Source organism: Patiria miniata, unplaced genomic scaffold, assembly GCF_015706575.1.
Source record: "Patiria miniata isolate m_02_andy unplaced genomic scaffold, ASM1570657v1 HiC_scaffold_3, whole genome shotgun sequence".
NCBI lineage: Eukaryota > Metazoa > Echinodermata > Asteroidea > Valvatida > Asterinidae > Patiria > Patiria miniata.
In genome coordinates this window covers 15,028,783-15,053,078 of record NW_024037069.1, presented here as the reverse complement: position 1 = coordinate 15,053,078, position 24,296 = coordinate 15,028,783, and the positions used below count along the sequence as shown (strand labels likewise).

The 24,296-nt window shown below is 41.0% G+C and overlaps 1 protein-coding gene across 3 annotated transcripts; it reads left to right on the top strand.

Moving 5' to 3' along the window:
• The first annotated feature begins 4,002 nt into the window (after positions 1-4,002).
• On the top strand, positions 4,003-13,483 carry LOC119737439 (zinc finger protein Gfi-1b-like). 3 transcript variants are annotated; one of them, XM_038211795.1, is made up of 2 exons: positions 4,003-4,996; positions 8,908-13,483. In XM_038211795.1, the coding sequence occupies exon 2, from the start codon at positions 9,097-9,099 to the stop codon at positions 10,597-10,599; it is 1,503 nt and encodes a 500-aa protein (XP_038067723.1). In that variant the 5' UTR covers positions 4,003-4,996; positions 8,908-9,096; the 3' UTR covers positions 10,600-13,483. The 3 variants fall into 3 exon arrangements, with proteins under 3 accessions (XP_038067723.1, XP_038067724.1, XP_038067721.1); XM_038211796.1 differs by lacking the exon at positions 4,003-4,996 and adding an exon at positions 7,139-7,406; XM_038211793.1 differs by lacking the exon at positions 4,003-4,996 and adding an exon at positions 7,139-7,444.
• Positions 13,484-24,296: the final 10,813 nt, after the last annotated feature.

Here is a 24,296-nt window from a genome sequence, read left to right as displayed (position 1 = left end):
TTTTCTCATGTCGGACTGTTGAAACTGTCATTGATGAATTCAGTTATCTTGGGTTTTGTTGATGTGAAATTGTACTTCCGCTTTCACCCCGGGGCATGCATATCATTTTGCAAATCGCATCCCCAGCCTAAAAGTGAAGCAACATGAGTTTTGTTCCCCTTGGAAAGGGGGGGGGGGGGCTAAATATAAAGCCGAGCTCTTCCTTCAAAATTGCAACTCAATCTAGTATGGAGGCTCATGCCGTAATTCCCTTTTATCCGTTCACTGACAAGATATAAAACCGGCAACCTCGGCGGATAGGGGGCGACATAAAGGCATTCTATTCCCAATAATCAACAAGATAGCCTTCCATTTCAACTCGGATGGTGAAACATAAAGGAGTGGATTTCTCCCTAACCCTCGGACTGCCCCGGTTGGTTTTTGTCATGCATCCCGCCCGTATATCTCCGTAATTTGATTTTACTTTCAAATCAACCCGGTCTTTGTCAGCTAACGACATTTGGATGGAGGTGGGGACAAATTAAGGTTTTATAAGATGTTGTCGGCGAGCGAGAGGCCTCCTTTGCCGGGGATTAGTGCGTCTCTCTCTCCCTTTCGCCCCAACTCCCGCGGAACCGCTTGGGAATCCACGGCGCGGTGGAAGAGCTCGGGCCGGGTCGGTTAGGGAGCCGGGGCCGCGGGGACTCCGGTGCGGATTAGAGCTGGACTGGTTAAGCTCCGGTGTCCGCGGTGTTCCTTCGCTTAGCCTGCACGTTCCACGCGCGGCTCGGGCCTGGAGTACACAGTCCAAGTTCTTGACGGGCCAAAGACCGGCGTGATTCTCCCTGCTCATGCCGTCAATGTCGTTATAACCCCCCGCTGATGACTGATCAACTCTGCCGAGTCTCTGTTGCATACCTAATGATATCCACGCCATGGACCTGGCTTAGGTGGATTATGGAAATTCCCAAATAACGAGAAATAAAATGTCGAAATTGACTCTCAAAAGACAGGGACTCAGAATCAGATTAATATAGAGAGACCGCAGATTCGCCGTCGTTGGGAATACGAAATTAAAACGGTCACAGATTTTAATTAAGCGGTTTTTTTCTACGTTGGAAATGAATGTTCCAAAAAAAAAATTCGTTGGGAAAGTTTAAATATATCTTGGGTATTTTTCATCAAGTTTTCAGCATTTATCATTCAAGTAACTGTTTTCGTCGATATCTCCTTTTGGCGATAGCTATTTTGGAATTTGTATTATACAAAGTGAAATCACGCAGCCGAAAACTCACATCGGAAACGTTCTGTTTTTAATTGGTAGGTATTGTCAAATACTTCAACAAAAAATAAGTAACTATTTTAAAATTATATTATAACTTTTATAAAAGTCAAATAGAAATCAGTCTACCTGGAATTGGTTCTTAACATTCCCCCTGATGCAAAATGCCACAATTTTAAGGAATACAATTTGATCATTCGGTATTCAAACTGCATGCGATCGTCAAGTTTGTACATGCCATAACTTATAAGTGTCAAAGATTTAATACCATGAAGCTACACATTCACAATGAGCAATGATGGTAAATGTGAGGCAATGACATTCTATGTATTCACGTTATGAACGTTTCTTGTACCATTGTTTGTAATAGTCGGGTAAAAGAAATTCAAATTTTTTGGGGGAAACAATTACAGAAAGTGATAGACAGTTCACAGTTTGACTAATTTCTGGGCAAGAGTTGATCAATATACTCCCCCCCCCCCCTTTTTAGAGAAAGGTGGGTAATTTTTTTTTTTGGGGGGGGGGGGGGGGTTACAGCAAGGAGTAGAGGTTTGTGATGCGGAAATGTTAATTTACAACCTGTCTTATGTTTTGGTTGTCAAAACAACTTTCTTTTCTGTTCAGTCATTATTAGAAACGGAGTAGGCCTACAAGTATAAAACTCCGTTATAACGAACTCCACTATAACGAAGAAATTTGCTTTAATAATAATACTAATAATAACTGGATTTATAGAGCGCCAAATTGCCAAAGGATACAAGGCGCTGAAACAAAGAAAGAAGAACTACAGAAAGAACAACAGAAAAACAACAAGGGCGTACGACCAGCTATGGTGTGGGGAAAAAATGGGTTTTGAGAGCCTTCTTGAAGGTTGGCACAGTAACGAACCATCACTTTGGCTACCGTGCATAATCACTATAAGAACCAACGACAACTATGACAGACATCATCATGCTCGTTATAAGGGCGTTCTACTCTTGTATGGGTCGTTATACCATTCATTGCTGAGATACTTAAGTCCAGGATGTTTTCAAGTGGGGACTGGTGCATTGTGCTAACTAACCAAGACAACACAGAACAATAAACTTAATAAATGCCATTTGAAATATTGTATGGCGTTATTTCATCGAAAAACAAATAACAAATACTGGTCCGACAGAAAGGGCTGGTTGACACAACACCCAAGCCCCGGGTTGACCATCCCTAACGTCCTTTCAAACCCATCGTTTTATTTACTCCGCAATTTCGCAAGCCTCCGGGAGGAAAACTGTAACGCGGTCATGCCCTCATACACCCAGGCCCGTCTCCAGTTTATCTGAAAAGAAAAACCCACTTTAATATGGACAATTCCCCCGCATTAGCCGATCCGCCTTCCTTTATGCCTCGTGGAGAGGACAGTCCCTTGGGGACATATACCGGGGTCTCTAACCCGAATGAGAGCCCCGTGCGTCCGATACTTTCGGAGAAAATAAACCGATAGTCTGGTTCCCTGACCAGGCGATCCCAGCGTCTCCCGATAGCTCAATGGCCATTGCACGCTGCAGACACATTTGAAGCCACGCGCTGGTTCCGATTCTCCCAAATCGAATAATGGTACGGGAACCAGTATAACCACTCCCATTGTACATTTATAATAAAAGTTAAAAAAATATTATTTTTTTTATCTTAACAGAATTTAACTAAAAAATATTTAAGTCACAGAATAATGTTTACTATTTTAAAAAAATGAATACCTTTAATTGAAAAATAAAGATTGCGGTTAAATTGGGATAGATTTGTTTAGAATTGTATTGTTGTAGGAGTGATAATAATGGTGGACGGTGACTTTACTTCTGACAGCCGATGGGCTATCCAGATTGTTGTTGTTGTTGTTGTTTTTTTTTTATAGAGATCAGTGTCAGGTATTAAACCGGCACATTTAAAACGGGTGCATACCTATAATGTTCCCCAATACCTCTGTTCCCAAATACCAATGTTTTGTTCCCCAACCCTAAACCCTAACCATCTAACCCTAACCCTGAGGATTTTGGGGGAACATAGGTATTTGGGAATTTTGGTATTGGGGAACATCGGGTAGACCCCATTCAAAACTAGAACATGACGCAGCAAAGCCCACCCCTCGTATATATACGAGTGTATACTTGAGGCACAAAGTCTACATTAGTACAAGACTGGGTAATACGCCTGGTATTGTCATTTTGAAATGCAGGCCATGAATTTATGAACTCAAAATGTTCACAACCGATACCAAGCATGACAGATATTTTGTTGGTGAGTAAAAACCATTGTATACCCGGAAACACCCGAGCTATCGCGAACATATCCGAGTGTCAACGAAATTTATTTCGGACATTTCCGGAAATGGGCAAGATCCTGCCCGGTTTGGTCACGCGCGGGGTGGCGCTTACGTACCTGACCTACGATTTGTCTGATTAGTCAGGATCGTTTGGTCTGGAAACCAGACTAATACAACCGAAAGGCCCTCTCAGATAACCAACCAAAGTCTGCCTGGATAACAACACGATGCTCCCCTAACTTTCTCAACAACGCGAGGATAGAGAAGGCCCGCGCCGGGGCGTGCTTGTATGCTAGTCCATATTTCTGAATCAGACCTGCAGCCATGGTGGAGGCCTGGCCCACCTGTGCGTGATATTGAAGAAAGAAAAAAGAAGAAAGAAAAGAAAAAAAAAGAAAAAAAGGGATCCTGTTAAGGGACACTAATGAGGTGTTGCTGCAAATGACATAATTGCGCATGTACACTATTATGGGTTTTTGACGGACTTAACTTGCTGTGGTCATTTGAGTTTTAGCTGGGCTTGGCCCGAGGCCTGAAAGCCCACGAAAAAAAAGGAGATGTTTAACATATCTTTTGCATTCTATAGAAGAAACATGGTTCTGCGTGGTGGGATTATGATAGGGGACATTCCTTGCTCCGTGTTCCAGGCGAAAGCGTTCAGGTGAAGAACTTGAAGTGCGACCTTTGGTATCTCGTGCGTCCCGCCAAAAACAAGGAGAGTCAACACCACTTTGACAGCTGCCAGTCAGAGCCATCATCGACTGGGCATTTCTTTTTTTTGAAGAGGGGGAAGTTTATGACACTCTCCTTTGAGCTTTCTGCGAAAGTGAGATACAAGCCGCATCTCTATCCCGGACCGATTGTTTAACGTTGCATTGCTGTCCTTTCAGCACTCTCCCTCCTCCAAACCCGCAAGCATCCATGCACCCTGTGCCGTGTTGCCTATTGAGGCCCCTCCGGTTTTGACATGCAATGACGCGTCTATGCAAACAAGATCAGGGGAGCGACTCCACCCCAGCAATTTACGACAAGCGGTCCAAATTGTGCCCCTATTGTCCACCCGATTGTTCCCGTGTTAGCCGGCCGTTGTGTGGCGTGCCTGCTCGCTAGCAGCCCTAATTGGGCTGCCTTGTTGGCCTTTTCATAGCGACTGTATACACACCTCGCAAGATAGCCAGCCGATGCCTCTAGTGGTCCTTTATACAAAAAGAAGAAGAGGCAGACGAAGAAAAAGCCACAACCCCAGGATAACTGGGTGGCATTCTGGCATTTGGATTTTACTTAAAAAGATCTAATGCTCCTGTCAACGATTGTTCAGTTATCAGGAGATCAGGGAGGGGTTTAGGTGGAAAACAACTTCTTCCAAGTGCCACGTCAAAAACATCGTTCCTTACCGACCGGCCCAGACCATTGACCATTGCATTAAACTATAATCAAAGGTGAGGCATCCTCTTTTAGTTATCCACGTTCCTCTCCTGATCTAATGTTAACATCTCATGAGTCTCCTGCAAATTAAGGCTACATGATAAAGGAATACAATATGGTAACCGTCAGTGTGTTTGGTATAAAGTTTATTTTCATCGGGCAGCCGTGAGTGATATTCCGGCATTTACGAGCAGGAGATTTTCCGGACTTATGTCCGGAAATCAATTTGTTTTTAATCTCAGAGATAGACATTATCAGGGTAGAAAGAAATGCATCTTTCAGACCTTGCATCCCATTTTCACACCTTTTTCCTCACCCTACACTTACTCGATTCCCATAAATCGTCATTTTTCTCTTGTCATAATATGAACAGTGACAGGTCGTTATGTTACGCAATGATGTATTATCCAGATTTTTACTGTGTTCTAATTGCTGAACCTATATTGGTCATGCAGTCTTTGTGTGTACCAGGAACGGACGACAGTGTCGTCCGTAGTTGCAAATGATCTTAACCCTTTACAATCCCTTCTTGATCCTGTTTAAAACCTTGTATACGGTTCTAGCGGGATCGGTGGTCAAAATTGGCCAAACTGCAGATGCCGAATTCATCGGTAAAGTATGAAGTGGCCTTATTTTGCAGGTGCTCATATATCTTCTCATCCATCATGTACAGAATATTATGGAATTGACATTATATGCAGCACGCACCCCAGACAGTACATTTTGTGGTTTTGGTATGGCAGGGTTTCGTCCTTTTTTGTCAATTTGGTGATCGAGACGGATTGTGTTTTATCTTTCTGACAATGAAAGTAAGAGTTCAAAACATTGACATGTATTTTTGGCAAATAAAAGGAACACAGAGCAGTTCCAATCCCACTACCCCATCCTCCCCTAAAAAGTTAGGAAGATTTGGAATAAAAATAACAGAAATATGAACTTATAAACACCGGTTGGTATAACTTATAGTCCAGAAGCACATGTACTACCCCTGCAGTCCGAAAATGTGGGACTCTCGATACTGTGTATGACAGTCACAAAACGCCAGATAGTAAAACATGCAATAGGGCTAACAAGAAATTAGACTGGCACGTGAAATAACCAGTCCAACACTGCATCAATCAACTGTGTCAAAAGAAATAGCGGTACCTAGTTTCTATTTCTACACATTCTCTCCATAGTCATGCCACCAGACTACAAAAGGGTCAATCTTTTCAGAAAGTTTGATATGTACCAGTCTAAGTCTTACGCTTCAAATTGAACTCACTTGGCTTTACTCTCTGGTGCAAAATGTTGAAGAAAAGTCTCCTTTGAAAATTTGAATTGAGACCTCAAACTTGGCTGGTGAAATACTGAGGACCTTGTCTTTGCCTCATGAAAAAAATTGGAGAATTTTGTCGGCTAAAGAGTGAGTAAAATTAGCCTGATTTTGTTTTGCATGTTTTTGTCTGCACTCAATGTCCCAGTCTAGTACTATACCCCTGAGCATGATTATCTATTTTTTATCGTAATGTCAAATTTTGGATTTCGGTCTCGTATCCTCTTTTTGAATTGGAAAAAAATAACACAAAATAGTAATGGAAATTAAGACATAAAGCTACCAATTAAAAAAAAAAGGTAAAAACGTTCGGTCCTCTTTCGTGTGTTACTAGAATAGAGCAAAATATTATGGTTAATGTTTAAGTGTATCATCAGTTAAGAATGTTTGAAAAAATCCTATTTCTTGGTTAATTATATACTGAGATAAACAGATACTTCAGTAATGATATTATTAGAACTGTTCTCCACAAATGAGATTGTATATACTGCAGGCTAATCTTGTCTTGATAGGCTACCCAAGACGCAAGCACAATAATTTTTCATTTTCTCGTTCATTTTTATAGTTCAATCTTTTATTGTGTAAAATGATTGTTCGACTGTTGTATATTCGAGTATGTCAAAAGTGCCAAACTGTTACCAGGATGCTCTCACCACGCGCACACGCAGTCAAACCGCGAGAGCTCAGAGAAAACCAAGAAAAAAAAACCAGGAGATGAAAAAAAAAATGACGCGAAAAATAATGGCAACGGTGATGTAAAGGTTGTCCGTGATTGGCTGACAGCGGATTAGCCCGCGTGTTATGATGTAGCAGGGGCGTGCGAGCAAAGTACGCGGAGAATAATATTTATCATTGTGCGTTTGTCTGCCCTGGTCATCTGCGGTGGGTGATTGACAGCCAGGCAACGGGGGGACTCGGCGAGCCTTTCGCCCCACCACACTACTAAAGGTGCATCCGCATCAGTCTCTTCGTAACACTTGTCTAGGTCCCCATGGCAAAATGACTGTCTCCTGAGCTGGGCTGTTGTGTATTCTGTCAGCATTTTGTGGATTACAAAACTCATAAAGCTTCTCTCTGCGAAGGTGGTGAGGTGGACATCATCGTTGTTGGTCAGTTATTCGGTTCCTGCACTTCATTCGTGGTTAATGTAAGTTAGATTTTAATGCGGAACGTTATCGTGTATTTTCAAAATGAATTGGTCATGTTTGTTCAGCTCTTCTAGTACCAAAAGAGGCTTTTGAACTTCGATGCGCTTTTGAAACGAAGCGTACATTTGTTGTCTGATTTTATTCAAAGATGGCGTTCCGTCAAGAATATGAAACTGTATATCTTCATAATTGTTATCATTGGTTTAACAGTTCAATTTGATTTTGCTATTACTTACTGAAAAAAAACCCGGGATCTCTGCGTTGAGGAGAGAATTTTGATTTTTGATCAGCGGCGAGTTATCTTTCTGTTAACTTTCCCACATTCAATATTTTCCCGAAAATGAACAAACTGGTATAAATAATTGTGTAGGCCTTAAGTTGTAAGAGACAACGGTTGATGATTTTCAAACAAAATTTTGGATTCTTAATGGTCGACATTTAATTCTGACTTCCCCCACCCCCAAATTGTGGCGTTTGCCATCGTGTCAACTTTAACGCACTTATATAACATTTTTAACTTGTGTTTTAACTCTCCAAAATCTGAGGTTGTGTTTTCTTCTCTCAGTTGGATTATAAGAAAACACTTTCAGTACTTTCCCCTCAAAATTTGAAGAACAATCCGTCGATTCGAATATCTGCTTTTTAAATTTCTTGCTTTTGTCCATTTGCGAGCAAAGTTTAGTTTATTCGTGCTTCAAACATGCTACAAAATGCCATTTGAAAAGTAATCACATTCATGTATATCACAATGTGCGTCCTCTTCCGATTCAAGCGTCAAATTGTTAATTTAATTGAAATATTATGGATGTACGTTGCACTATTATTTTTTAGACAAAGCGGATATTTGATTTATTTATTTCCATTTTGTAAATTTTAGCTTCAAATATTTGGCTTTTGATTCGTGTTTTTTTGTTGGCTAGCGAACGAGATAATTAAAAAATGTAGCCTATACTGCCAACACTAAAACATGTATAATGATCGGAACGTTCCTTCATTTACACTTCGAATGACTGTTGTATCTGAAATCAATTCGTGTTGATCAGGAACCGCAAAACAAAATTAATATCGCTTCGAAAACGCTGGCCTCAAGCCACTTTCATAATGGATCAATTTGTATGTACATAGCACGCGGTGGCCGCCCCGTGAAAGATGACAATATTCAAATTGAAGTGTCCTCACCATTATCTGTCATTATTTTTAGGAGTCAATGAACTGACAGTTCTTTTAGTTTGTTGTTTAGCATTCCCTCTTCGGAAAAAAAACCTTGCGGAATTGTCGATTCGTAAAGATTGCACGGTGAAATTTGTAGGATTTATTCATAGGTAGCGTGGTGAGTGCTCCGTACACAGTGGCCCCGCCGTGAGCACGCCGACTGCGCCATCAGAAAGTTACTGCTTGGAGAGAGTGTCGAGTCATTTGCGTTCGCTCCATTAATTTTCACGGCTCTCTATCTATGTTGCAGATTACCATATCGCTTGGAGATGTCGTCTCGAGCGTGCATTGAACCCTGTAGGCGCAGTGCCCCATCGGTCTAGAACCATCATCATCATCGTCTTCACTATCATCGTCGTAAGTCATCTCAACACTGCCGTTGAGGCGATCTGCGGGGACCAACGAGGGAAATCGTCAAGAATCAGCCGGGGTTGAAGTGATGGACTGCGTCGTGGACGTCATCTTACCGCGGCCTACCGTGGCCGTTGGAGCAGCTCAGGCCGTGAACAGACCGCCCAAGATGTCGGCTGGACGCGCTGGTAGTGGAGGCACGTCGTCTCTGTCCGCGTCAACGACACGACGGGGCTTGAGTTTCTCCATCGACCGGATCATGGGGAACGATTCCCCGTCTGCTGTCGCGACTTCCTCTGCCTCACCTCCGCCCAGCGCTCCGGCAAAGATCTCCCCGTCACGATCCTCGTTGTCACCCGTCGGCGCCATCGAATCGGCCAGAAGGGGCACCACCATCCGGCCAACTCTTGCCGTTCTGCCCAGGGACCAAGCTCAGGTCACCAGACCCCGCATGTTCGGTATGGTGGACCCGAGCGAGCTGGACATCCAAACGGCCAAATACCAACACTATTTGAACATGGCTTGCCTACCGCTGTACATGAACAGCAGAACGGGAACCTTAGCCCGGCCACACCCCTTCTACTCCACCACCGCCTCGGGCCAGTATCTCACCAAGTGGTTGGCGTCAAATATCAACGGACAAAAACTCGAAGGTTTCCCGGTCAAATCCCTTCCTGATGCGAGGCTGGGTTTGACGGCCCACGCTTCCCTTCCCTTCGCCGGGTTGTTCTCGCCGTCGGCTTTCAAGACCACGGCAGACTTTGAAAGCCCAATTTCCAGCCTGGCCGAGCGGATGTGGACAGCAGACCCAGCGACTGCGCGTACGAGGATCGACAGCTATGCCCCCAAGTTTCCCCGTAACCCCGGCACCGCCTCGTCACCGCGCCCGGTCGAAGTCAAGTCGGAGAAAACCTCCCCATCGAACACGCAGCAGAGGACCAAGCGAGCCCAGAACGGGCAGCAGAAAGCCTTCACCTGTCTGGACTGCGGTAAGGTGTTCAACGCCCACTACAACCTGACGCGACACATGCCGGTGCACACCGGCGCACGGCCGTTCATCTGCAAAATCTGCGGCAAGGGATTCCGGCAGGCCAGCACGCTGTGCCGGCACAAGATCATCCACACCAACGAAAAGCCGCACAAATGCCGGGAGTGCGGCAAAGCGTTCAACCGGAGCTCCACGCTCAACACCCACATGAGGATCCACGCCAACTTCAAGCCCTTCATCTGTGAGTTTTGCGGTAAAGGGTTCCACCAGAAGGGCAACTACAAGAACCATCGGCTAACCCACAGCGGAGAAAAGGCCTACAAGTGTCACATTTGCCACAAAGCTTTCCATCAGGTCTACAATCTGACTTTCCACATGCACACTCACCAGGAGAAGAAGCCCTTCACCTGCAGCGTCTGCGGTAAGGGATTCTGCCGCAACTTCGATCTCAAGAAGCACGTCCGGAAACTTCACGAGAACAGCGTGACGTCCCTGCCTTCCCCGTGTTCTGACACGTCCAGCGAGTCACCCAGCCCCGTCAGCTACGCTAAAGGTACGTCCGCGCTCCCCGCGGATTTAATCGGAGAACACTGCGTTCTTTGATTCAGCACATTCACAAAGAACTCGCACTTGACTGTTCAGAAGACAAAAACTGCCAAATTCAGCCGCACACTTGCTTTTTTTCGTTAAATCATGTACATTAGCGTAAATCTGTAATTTTCACGACTTTGTCGTTACCCATGAGATTGTGTATTGTTTATTTATAAAAAAAAAGGCACTAGAGGAAACAGTGTTGTTAAAAATCTGACGTTAGACAAAATGTTGTTATTTTTGTATTAATTCCAGTAGCCACATGCCCTTGTATCATCGTATCAATGATTGTCGTATAACAACATGTTTTCTACCATTTGCTTAAATTCCAGTTCCGTTAAAAAAAAATAAACAAGTGACATCCAGGCTAATGCACTATTCCGTTAGTTTCAATCGCTTTCCAAGTAACGGAACAAAATTGAAATGTACTCAATTCCAAACCTTGCCTGCTCGAGATTTCAATTCTAGTATTACCCAAAAGTAAATACGAAGTGTAAATTCCATTGGGCATAATTTCGTTTGAAACGGGATCCGGGTCCAGTGCTCAGACATTTCGATTGGGGGTAGTAAACGGGATGTAACCTAACTCCTGCGGCGCCCCTTCAGAAAACCCAGATGAACGAAGTGCCGTACATCAGGCAGCATCGACCCACCGCGTTGACATGCAATCATTCCAAACACTCAACCGCCGGCTGTGGATTAAAGTTGTCATATTTAAAAAAAAAAAAAACGAATTCCCTTTTAATTTCATCCCATCTCGAAATGGTATAAATGACTGATTTGATTCTGACTTGTTAAACTGATCTCGTCACAACACTGTAACCATTGTCACTTAAACTCACCAGCCAAACAATTAACTTTGACTTTATACACCACTGCATGTTTTTGTGCGAACGAATCTAACACGATATAGGCAAAAAGTAATCGATTTGAAGATTTCACGAAGTAGCTCAGACTTGTCTTAAGTTATCCAGTGAGTCGATTTGTATTGTAATGCACCAAAAGATTAAAATATGGCTTAAAATCAATTTTACTGGCCAGTGCACAACCGGTGAAAACTCTATAGTTTATTGCTGACATTATATTTTTTAGGAACTTTGTGGCTTGTAGGCTTTAAGAAACTGTAACCCGGCAGGGATGATTTTACATTTGACGAATTACACCACGGTTGGCTGATATTGCGCCAAATTTGTGTACAAAAAAACTTTAAGTCCGGCTTCCGTTATGTATTGTGCGTGGCGTTAACCTCGCGATAATGCATGCACAATTCGTGTCCCAAGTCTTTTGTGACCAGTGTTATACAAACTGATGGTTTATTGAAAGAGATGTCAACTGCTCGCCTGAGGCCGAACAAAAACGGGAGGGGTACGCAGTACACAAGTTTATCATTTCAAATCAAAACAAGAAATACATGTTTAAATTTTGACATTTCCAACTGATTTAATTGTGGATCAGTGAAGATATGTCATCATGAAAGTGTGAATTTTTCATGCTTGAGTTACACGAAAAGTAAATATCGTGCAGTAAGAACAAAAATGCCTTTCTACGAACCTGTATTATCAGTTGCAAGGTTTAATTTGATATGAACACATTTTGTTTTTTTCTGCTGTATTAATAAAAGTTTAAGTGTATGTGACATGTATTTCCATTTTTTACATGTACCGGTAACATTCTATAAAAACTTACCCATACCAAAGTTTAATAATCTTGGTATTCTAAACAATGTGTTCTCTCGCCAACGCTACAGTGGCACATGAAGTATGCCATTACCATTATAATTGTATTTATTTGCGACGGAGGTTATTTTTCTAATGTCATCAGTCCCCCACACATCTCGCACACTAATGCTTTACTCGCTTTTACGAGGACTGGCCCGCAGCGTGATCTGTGAAAACAGCCTACCGTGCGTCCTTGAGTTTTCCCCGCCCGCGCGTCCGTTGTGTCGGACCGGCCCAGGGCGACTTCTCCGGCTTAAAACGTCAACCTCATATTAATATGATTTTTTTTTGGGCTGTTTTCATTGTACGTCACTCTTCTCGGTCCAAAATTATATTAACGAGCCGTAGTCGCGTTCTGAGTTTGCACCCGTGCTGGATGTGTATCTGTAGCTGAGAATGTGCGGTTTGTGCATTCGCACATGTGCCGTACGGCTAGCATACTTATTCGGCACAGTTGCAAACCCAGCACGAAGATATATAAATGGATTATTCCAAGGATATCGTAACAAATAAGGCACTTTAAATCAAAATCTGTTTCACTGATAGATTGCATTTCAGGCGCACTGCCGAAATTGGAATCTCCACTATATGCTTTTATTGACGATTTGCCCTTCCGAGATGCCAAGTTTTAGGGAAAAAGTACGATAATTTAGAAGTATTATGTTTAAATCTAGAGGGTTTAAATCGTGTTTTTTTATCAGTACCAAAACATGATGGAGTAGAATCCATTGTCATTGATCCATCTTTAGATTTGATTCTTTATTTGTCTTTACTTCATCTCGTGGCTCAGCCTTCAGCAAAAATTTGCAAATCAAGATTTTTTTAAAATCCAATTCTCAGATTATCACGTCATAAGATTCACGCGTTGGATTATAAAAAGTTTTTCGATAAGAATTCCCCCCAAAATTGACTCAGGCCAGTGGCTACAAATTGTATGGTTATTTGACAGTACATGTGCTTAAGTATATGTTGTTCAAGTGTTGTATTATTAATGAGTGGTGTAAGCTTCACCCGGCTATATAATTATCTGAAATTTTGAAGTTAAACTTACATCGTCAATGTTCTGTATGATAGTGTTAAATAAGACATATTTCAGAGGACGACCTAGTCTGTGGTACATTATAAAGTGTACGAGTGCATGCATGGTATTGACAAATAAATTACGCAAACTGAAAAAATGAACAATTGAAGTCTTGCGTGAAATCACTGCTTCTTAACATTCCTCTTTTTCAACAATAACAAACTGATCTGAAGCATTTCTTCAACTGTAAGTGCTGAATTTGAATTTCGTATATGTGTGCACGATCGAAAGGGTATTGCATGTACAGTCGAACCCTGATGAGAAGAGCACTGTTAATGCAACATCCTGCTTATAACAAGGACAATGTAAGGTCCCAAGTGCTTGTTTTCTTTGTTTTCCATAACTGTTAATACAAGGTAGGCCTACCTGTTATAACGAGGTAATTTGTAAAGTCCCAAGGACCTTGTTATAAAGGTGTTCGACTGTACATGTATTGTATACCTTCAGATGTTTGCAACTACAAAGACTATATGATCCTAATATGTTTTTAATCTAAACAAAATTGTATTGACCAAGTGCGAATCGTTGAACGTTCATGATTTATCAAATTTCTTCAACTCCGTGAAACGTCATTGTAACACCAATATTACCGCTAGCACATGGAGGTAGACTATAAAGTCAGATGCGTCGTGCCACATTTATAGCATTAATTGCCGATTTACTCAAACACCAACGTTAGATCATTAGCAGAGATAATCCTTCTATCGTTCCAAACATAACAAGCGGCTGTTGTCTTTCTTTGTTTTGTCTTTTGTTCCCCAACCTCCATTTGCAAATTTATAATAAGCCTAACTGTCCCGATTCGATTGCGCGAGCACTAATTAGCTGGCTAGATGTCAGGGCGAATTAGCGGGGGCTGTGGCACGACATGGACGGCGGAGCGGTGGTGCGCTGTACCCGCTGGAAGGTGAGTCTGTAATTCTCTTATTTTTCATCGAGGTATTTTTAATTGGAAAAAGATTGAGTATAGTTGATTTGTTTTTCATTCCCGTTGTTTATTTATTTAGTTATTTTATTTATTTATTTATTTCAGGCATACAATAAAACAACACTGAGAAATTCATACAGCCTGAGGATTGCATAAAATCGAACTAAATCACTAATTAAAAGGGTTTCCCAACAACAATAACAAAAAAACTTATTTCTACTTCAAAATAAACACATCACATTTTAGGTTTTTAGTTCCCCCCCAATGGTTTTTGACATGTTTTTGTTTTGAAATAGAATAAGAGATCATTCTGATTCATGTAGGCTCTATCTAAACAAACGAAGACTTAACCCGCATTTTGTTTCCACCTACGAAATCAGCCTTGCAGGGTTATGCTGTGAACCATTCAGAAGAACAAGTGACACATTCTTCAGATTCGATCTCGATCATACCACAAAAACCTTTCAAACTGTTTCCTTAAATGATAAAGAAAGCCTTGTAGATTTGAAAGCACAAGTCAGGTTGTTCTTCATTCTTCACACAACGACGATATCATCTTTTCCTCACAATTCGAACATTCTCGTGAAAGAACAGCAGATGTGTCCTTTATTTTGCCCTCAAACGTCGCATGCAACCGGTCGAGACATCACGGAAAGATACCCAAAAATGTAATGCCACAAGCAGTATAGTCACTTGAGTGCTTTTCTTAAATTAAACATATTCAAACTGACTTGAGGGGTTCTGATGGTTCGAGCACTAAAATGTCGAAGTGCTCAAAACACCCTTCGACTCGCGATAACCCACATAAAATCTCTCCATCACTTGGATCATTGTCCCCCTAAACTTCACGTGCCTCTAGATATCTGCCAAGGAACTATAGTATGTGGGTTTTTTGTGGTATCTTCTTTGATATCAAGAACTTCCTATAGGAGCAGGCACGGAAGAAAAAAAGGGGGAAAAATCAATAGTCCGCCGTGAAATGACTGTCGAGTTTGTTATTGAAGCAAGCGAAAAGGTACTTGGTGTGTTTGTCAGGGCGGTAGATGTGCAAACAAGTTGATGAGATAGTGGCATGTAGGCCTACTTCAACAAACCACTCGAAGAATTTAGCTCGGGCTTCGCGCTCGGGCCGCCAACGAATTTACACCGTTCTTGGCCGAAATAACGATCGATCGATGAGTGCTTGCATTGATGATGTCTTCTTCAATACCTTGATAATGCCAAAATGTCATTTGTTTGTGGGCTATGGGATAAAAAGAGAACGAAAAAACAACGCGATTCAATTTGCAGTGACTTATAAACATGTGCACGATACACTGCAGAAGTTTATATCAGTGAAAGTAACTTGATCGCGTTTTATTGTTTAACGACGATTTGTATAGATGCATTTGCTTCTTATTCTGTGTCGGTGTTGCTGTTGTTGTTGTTGTTGTTGTTGTTGTCTTTGAATATTCTTTTGTCATATTTACATTTGAGTTTCCCTTTTGTTTGAAGTAAAGTTTCAACTTGAAAATTGAAAAAAGAGTCTCTTTCGTTGTTCATGATAATGTACATGTTGTTGTTTTCTATTGCTGCAGTTGTGTGTTTATTTGTTTGTTTGTTTGTTTATTATAGCTGTTGTTGTTGATGTGTTCTTTTGTTGACTGCATCGAAAATGAAGATGATACTGTTCAGGAAACATGATGTTGTTGCTGATCTTATTATTCGTTTGTTGCTGTTGTGTGTTGGTTGTTTTATTGATGTTTTGTTGTGTACATCGTTTGTGTTTTACAAATTGAGCTTATTGGGTTTATTATTGTGTTTTTAAATTAGTTACAAACATACAGTTTATATGCTATTTAAAAAAAAATTCTCCAGGATTCAAAATTCAATATTTCTGGCCTTAACTTTCCAATTATAATTGAATATCCTTGATTTTGCAAACCAACATTGTTGGTTCCAAGTAGCGTGCTTCACATCCGCCCTGAAGCCTTTGTATAGCTTGTTTTCCAGTATCGTTATCCACTAAAAACCATTCACAGAGGAAAAAAGGTCAAGAATTATGAGATTTAATTACAAAGCAAGGAGGCGTGAAGGTATTTTTTTTAATAAAAAGGTGAAAGTGTTTTAATTTTTTTTGAGGTTCTTCGAGTGCGTGCTTAATCCTACAGGACCGTGGACTATAACACTCAGGAATTTTGTGGTATTCTTGACGGCTGGAAATTCCTTAGATGTGGTTATTTGGTTTTTATTCTCACTTTATCGAAGTTTTTCCCAGAATTTTAACCGTCAAGTGGTAATGAAGTCTTGTGGGCCATTTTTCTTGTTGTTCAAGTTGTTTTCCAAATAGTTCCGAGTAATTGAGTTGACTGAAGTATTTTAATTTTACACACCGGTGTCGTGATTGTTTGGTCAATTCCGATTAAACGGAATTTGTTTTGGTGGCTTACTCGTAAAACGGAGTCACGGATTTTTATTGTTAACCTTGACTTTTTTTTTCAAATGTCAAATTCAAGTACTCATTCATAATCAAGTGAGCATTGATTCAAATAACTCGTTGATCATGTTATTGTCAGTCATGCAAATTGAAAGATTATCCAATGTAATCAACGACTATAGTACAGTGTGAAGAATGAAGTGTTTTGCGAATTCGAATGTTGACATGCAGAATGTTATTTGCAAACGGAAAGGACGATCAGTCTTCTATTTTTGTTTGCGCCGATTGACAAACTAAGGAGTATTTACTTGCATGACTAATTTATCAGCACGACCATCGATGCTATGCACTGAAAAATTGCCCGGGTTAATTTTACCCAAGAAAGGGTGAAAACTGGAACTACCCAAACTTTGGGTTGTTCTGTAACCAATTGTTTGGGTTAGAATTTCTGCTAAATTCAACCAAAACTACAAGACAGAATTAAATTTGGTCTTGAATTACCACAGGTTTTGGTTGTTCAAACCCAAACAATTGGTTATAGAACAACCCAAGTTTGGGTAGTTCCAGTTTTCACCCTTTCTTGGGTAAAATTAACCCAGGCAATTTTTCAGTGTGGCCACTCCATTTTCCCGTGCAAAAAAATGGTAAACGCCAAAACGAAATTGACTAAAATTGTTCAATGATAATAATTATGTTAAATAAGACTAAAGAGTTTGCATGCTGGACATGATCAATGAATGGGAGGTTTGCGGTAACACCATATGAATGATATCGCTTAGTGACTTGTGTGGTTCTGATCGAGAAGAACAGTTGGTTTAACTCGACGTTTCGAACAGTGTGCTCTGCTCGTCATCATGAGGAGACTGATGATGATGTCTTGTTTATATTGTTCGGAGCTGATTGTTTTTTTTTGTCGAACAGATGGTGAAAAAGGTCGTGGTTCCAAGTTTGGTGCGCGTTTAACGGTGTTGTACGACACCACAATGCGACTTGCAGAGCAACCTCCATCTTTGAGCTGTTACGTCACAGGCTCGCCCACATGCGGAGTTCATCGCTCGCTGTGATCTGAAATCCTGAATGAGAAAAAAGGGGAAAAGATGACACGCCGCTTTAGGATGACAATAGCGGGCTAATCCCTCCACGACACCCCGGCGAATGAGCATTCTACACCCTTCCATTCTCCGCCTGAATTGCCCAACAAAAGGCCCGGCTACCGTGGGCTAATAATGTTGATCTCCTTTTTTTTGTTGCTGTGGTGCATGTATTTATAAATGGGGGAGCCTTTCCCACTTAAAGAGCAAGTCTGGCTGGGAGATGCATCGATGTTTCTGAAGGATGATCAATAGTTCTTATCAGAGTTCTCAAGAAATATTTAAATAAAAAAGTATACTCCTTGAAGCATAATGTGTTGAAGTTGTTCTCCCCGTACCATTGTTGAGTTTCACCGAAAAAGAGGTTTGATTGAATTGCTTTTTTCCCCTAGGAAATCAAATGCTATTCAAGTTTGATTGAGATATCAGATGAAAAAACATACACCCACCTCTAGTTACGGAATAATAACATAACGAAATTCGATCATTTTGTACGATGGTGCCGGCAAAGAAGCAGTCCAAAATAATAATACTGATGTAATAATGCATTCTTATATAGCGCATTACATCAAAAGAAAACTCTCAATGCGCTTTACAAAATAAATCGCATAAAAAAGTCATAATAGTACATTTAAAGCTCATTAAAAAATGACGGTGGATCAGAAACATTGATTAAAATGCACAGTAAGACTTATTAGAAATACATTGAAAATCACAATCACTGGAACATTACTTAAAAACCTGACGGAAATAATATGTTTTAGTGCTGACTTAAAAGATAAAAAAGAAGGTGAATTTCGAATAAAATAAAGAAGTCTATTCCATACACTGGGATACATATATTTTGTAAAGGTTTGCAGGCAGGATATTTTGTAGAGGTTTGCAGGCACCCAAAAATAAGAAAACGATTTTTTTTAACTTATTGAAAATTAGGAGGGAAAACGTCAAATACGTTGAAAAGCACATGGAGCAACTTTAAAGGCAGTATGTCCTGAAAAAAAATGAATCCGATGAATTTCTTCGAGGTGACGAATTATGGAAGACAACTGCTTTTCTAAACAAACCAAAAATGGGGAACCGTTAAACACAGGGCTCCGTTAGTAGTGGATAGCTCCGTTAGTAGAGCATCGGAATGGCAATCCGAGGATCCCAGGGTTCAAACCCCGCTCCAGTCAATTTCTTTGTTTCACTTTACGATTACTGATTTTTAAATAAATCTTTAAAACAATTCTTTTGTTTTTACTATAGCCTAGTCGGCACTTCATTTTGATTTCCAAAGATGATGTTTTCATTATGTACTGTACGTGTGAAGAATGATGCACATCTATTACTGTTGGCATATAAGGAGGGGTCCTAATTCAAAATTTGAAACTTTTTTCCTCGTGTGACGTCTCTTCGGAAAGCTCATAACTCGGGTGTATGCCTAAATGCTAGAAAACTATCAAGGAGTAGCTACATCAACATAAAGGACATGCTATCCCCAGCTACAATCTAAGCGAAAACAGCTGGAAATTTCATTACTTTTTAAAACCAAGGATATCTCTCGTCTTCTTACTTAACTCTTGAGACAGTAAATGCTGCCCTCTATTGAGGATTTGCCGATTAACAGAGGGGTCATTGTCATGAAGTTTACGATACGTTTTGGTCCCAATTGCATCTAACATTTTGATTTTTCGCTGTGTTTTTTTTCCCCACATTCAGACTGAGACTACATGGGCGAACGTGTGAAGTCATTCATAACGATATTTATTTGGCATTTTTTTCAAAGTTCTCTTAGCATATATTTTTGTAATAACAGCTATTAGATTGTCAATTTTGTCCCGATTTTTTTCACATTATTGTTTATTTATTTATTATTATCATTCCACATATGGAATTCTGCCAATTGATGCATATTAAACTCAGAAGTGTTTTTATTTATTTCATTTTTCAGAACTGATTTTTTTTCTTTCAGAAAATTGATACCATTACTTAAAATTGACACCATAACTTAAAGGTGTGTGGACTGTAAAAAAACCCTTTGACATTCCTTTTTTGACTGATTTTTTTACTGACTGCATTTCGGGACTTATTGGTTGTAACTGTTGCTGATCCTAACAATTCTTAAGTTTAGAAAGTAATTGTTTTTGGGGAGAGTAATTGTTTTGGGCGGTAAGTACATCAATACATGCTGGGTCACAAGCCGCTGAGTGTGGATCGTCATTTTGGCGGCTCGACCGCCGCTCAAGTCGTTGACCACATGGCCGTCACTTTTCATTTAAAAAAAAAGGAAAGGACGCAAAACTGAAATTAGCAGCTTGTATCCTTCCCGCGTCATGTTATTCGTTTGTTTGACCAGAAGATGATGTAGTCACGCCGGGAACTGAAGGATGCCCGGCCAAACAACAACATGGCCGACGTAACAATACCGCGACAATGTGCCGAGGTCGTACTGCAATTTGCCCGCCCGGTATCCCCCGGCTGGTTATGCCGCTGTAGTTACGGTTTGCCCTTCGATCGCTTGACGCGGGGTCGGGCTAGCTCGGCGCGCGGCAGGCACCGCCAAATTGCAGCGCGGGATTCAGACGTTCTCGCGGAGATAACTACTACGGGGTGAGCATTGAGAAAAGAGAAGAAGAAAAAAAAGACAAAAACCCACTCGGATGCAGCCAGCAGATGGAGGCGATGGGTTGTTAGCCAGAGGAGTGAAGGCCGGTCGTAAGGCCCCTGCCAACGGGTGAATGAACTCACAGCCAACAGCAAGTTCGTCCGTGCATGCGCAATGCCGATCCTCGCAATGAAGCTCTGTGATTGGTGAAAAGGTCCATGCATTTGCGCTGCTGGGTTAAAAACCGTCGTGTTAGGAAAGCTGAATTTTGTTCCTCCCCCACCCCGGATTCCCTAACTCCCCCTTTTTTCCACCTCTCAAAAGACAATGTGATTGTCGGTTTCTCTCCAGGCTTCAGTGCCTTTCCATTTGTGATGAACATTCTGGTTTCATTATGTTGGTGTCAAAGAATTTAAATGAACATTAATAATCCCTCCGAATGTTTGTTTTCTTCAATCCTTCATCCCAAGGTAACGCCTTAAGAACATTTCTTTCGGCGTCTCGAACCATATACCAAATGGAATCAGCATGCCATTGACCTATATTTCTATTAATACTATGTGTCATAATTATGTCGTGTCTTGATTCAAAATAAGACATGTGGAGAAGCCTACAATCATATAGGCATATAGAGGCATTATGATTCCAAGGTATAATTATACAAAAACTGATGTAATAAGTCAAGCTAAATGAGCTGATTGGAGTTCTCTCTATATTTTTCGAACGATTGATTATGAGTGGGTTTATCAAAACGTAAAACGTTAAACTAAGTGGGCCAAAATCTCACAGCATGGCAAACGCACAAAACTACTTTGTCCTAAAAAGAGCAAATTGGTTGCTAACAAACATGTCGTGTACTATAGTTTCTTGCGACTTGTTCACAAATTATCCCCAAAAGAGGGAAAAATAAAAATGGTGATCACTGATCTGCGAATTGCTTCCCTTCTATAATGAAGTTGGTACAGACGTTCCGGCATCATTGAGGCTTCTTTTTTTTTTAAAGGATTTTGAATAAAATATGGATTTGGAATCGTGGGAAAGGTTATAGCCTCGTCTGTAATTTGGATGTTTGGCCTGGAGATGGCATTGGGTTGACCATTCAGTTCACACCTTCAACAAGTGATAATCGAACACCGGTGACAATGGGAAACAGCGGGGAGGCGCGGCCGTCAAAGACCGCTAATGGCCCAACCTGTGACCGGTCCATAGACGAGACGGCCGTGACAGGATACCAAAACGTAACAACACCTTGGATTTTTCCTCTTAATTAGGCCGGCACACACACAAGGCATTCACACACTGATTAATTAAAGAGGACAGCTTGCCAGACTGCCAACCTGTAAAGGCTAATATGTAATAACACAAAATGATAAATTGTCGCTTGGCCGACTCGAGGTCGAGTGATGATTGACTGGAGGAGAGAAACATCGAACGGAAGGTCGCCAAATTACTGCCGACGTGTTTGAGAAAAAAAACGGGAAACGAACGACCTGCAGGACATTCGCTCTTTGCGTGGAATCGCCATGTTGGCATAGAAGCGAGGCTGGATGGTCAAAATAAAGATTCTTTTGCGTTATATGTAGCTTACTATATGGTAAATGTAATATTATCTTGTCAATACAACCTCGATTTCAATGTAGTCTTGCAAAGTGGCTCAGTGACGGAAAGTTATTTGTGTTCGGTGACAGATGGGAACAGCTTCCGATGAGTTCTTCCCCTTTTTCTTAACTCTTAATTGAGTCGAGAGTATAAAAGAAACTTTTTTTATAGAAAGGAATACGATGAGCAAGTTCTGTTCAGAAGATAAATTATGGAAGTCCAAATTGAAGTATTTGTAAAGGACTGTTTTCGCAAGGAAAACTGCCCTTAGCCAAAGTATATCGTGATGTTTGCCGTTTATACAGGGTGAGTCAAAAAAAAGTGGATCCCAAATCCCCAAAAATATATTTCGTATTTAAAACAAATATGTAGCACCAAACATAATAATGACTGGAAAGCCAGTTTGATGAAAAAAAAATACTGAAATTGCTCAATCCTTTCAAAGAATATCACCATTTAAACGCAATGACCCTAAAGCCTGTTGCGTCCAAAAAAAGCAGTTTAGTGTGTATTCTGACTTTTTGGAACGAAGAAAATGACACAGAATACTTGTTTCAACAACTGTCAACAACTGCAGCACACAATATCTTTATTGACAACCCTGGTTAGGCAAACAGTATGATTTATAAAATCCTTTTTTTTTTTAAAGACGGGCCTTTAAAAGGACTTTGTTAAATATTTTTAACTTCTAAACTGAGGTTTTATCGCTGGTAATGTTTCAAGACAATTGTGACGACGATTCTTGAAATCGCATTTTTGGACGAAAGAGGTTTTAGGGTCACTGCATTTAAATGGTGATATTCTTTGAACAGATTGAGCAATTTCAGTATTTTTTCATCTAAAAGTTGCTTATGAAATTGGCTTTCCAGTCATTATTATGTTTAGTGCTACATATTTTTTTTAAATATGAAATATAATTGTTGGGGTTTGGGTTCCGCTTTTCTTGACTCGCCCCCATACATTACCAAGACACGCGACGGATAAAGTGTGGTTTTCAAGATAGATATTTCGTTTTAATTGAAATCGTTCAATTTCCAACGGGGGTATGGGAGGGGGGGGGGCAAAATGACTGGTTTGAAATTGAAATTTCTTTCTTTATCATGAGATTCTACTCAAAAATCGTGGTCCAAAACTCAATCTTTTATGTTGAATTCAAAATCTCAGGAAGTCGTGCTCTGGTGACAACTTTCATTGTACTGATTTCTCCCTGCCAAAAAAAAAAAAACTTGCTGAAGAAATTAATATTGTGACACCTAAGAAAAAAAACCTAACTATCAGCTCTGGAATTATGTGTTCACTATGCTCTGGCGTGGAGATTAATAGTATAGGAGCACATCTTCTACTTATTGCACGCCAATTGCGATTTCGTTCGTGAAGGTACACAATTTATTGAGATGATACAAGAAATTGCGATTTATTTCCAAAATTTTAGGTTTTTTCGCCATCTGAAGGCATGTTCATATTTGGCGCGAAAGCCGCGAACCGTTCGAACGCAAATTTGTGACGTCAGGGCAACTTTTCGCGCTGCGAATCCGCAAAAGTTGAACACATTTCAACTCCGGCGAATTTCGTGACGTCAAATTCGCATCGCATGAAGTATGAACTGGTCTTTGCAGCAATAATTGGATAAGGCCTATTACCGTAAAATGATCCTTGTTCTCCCAAACTTATTCTCTTGAATTTAATTTTTTTTTTAAAGAGGAAATGTTTCGTATCAAGCTGATCAGAATTTTCGACAGTAATTCATTTAAAATATGTTTTTCTAGAAATACTGATCTTTTCCTCCGAGTGTTATTTTGGGTGAACTGTGTCACGAACAAGAACAATAAATCCTTAATTGAATAGCTCTTTATATACTGTATGGTCATTCATCAATACAATCGCTCATCACTGAAACTGTGCACGATCACACATTGAAAGGAGGCATACTTCAACAGGTTTTGTTTCACGGCAGCCAGCCCTGCAGCAGCTAGCGTGCGGCAGCTGGAACTTTGGGGGTCATTTCCCCCACCCACTCCAGTCCAGGGACACGCTGGTGTGTCCCCGGTAAAAAGGCCGGGCCACACGGCACACGCTGCCACCGCACCGCGCGCCACAAAAGAACGAGAGCCGGGCAATACGCAGTCCCACTCCGGCCGACAGCCACTCGGTATTGTCCGGTCACTGTGAGTGGCCGGCCCTTGAGTGGCTCTCGGACCACTGCTGGCAACAAGACGGGTCGCGTTCTACCAGGCCGGAGTCGCCGACACTTTAGGTCTGAGTAAGCTGAACAAGTCAAGATGAATGACA

Bases quoted from the DNA above. Each gene is read 5' to 3' on its own strand.
- LOC119737439 (XM_038211795.1), top strand. From the start codon at position 9,097: ATGGACTGCGTCGTGGACGTCATCTTACCGCGGCCTACCGTGGCCGTT.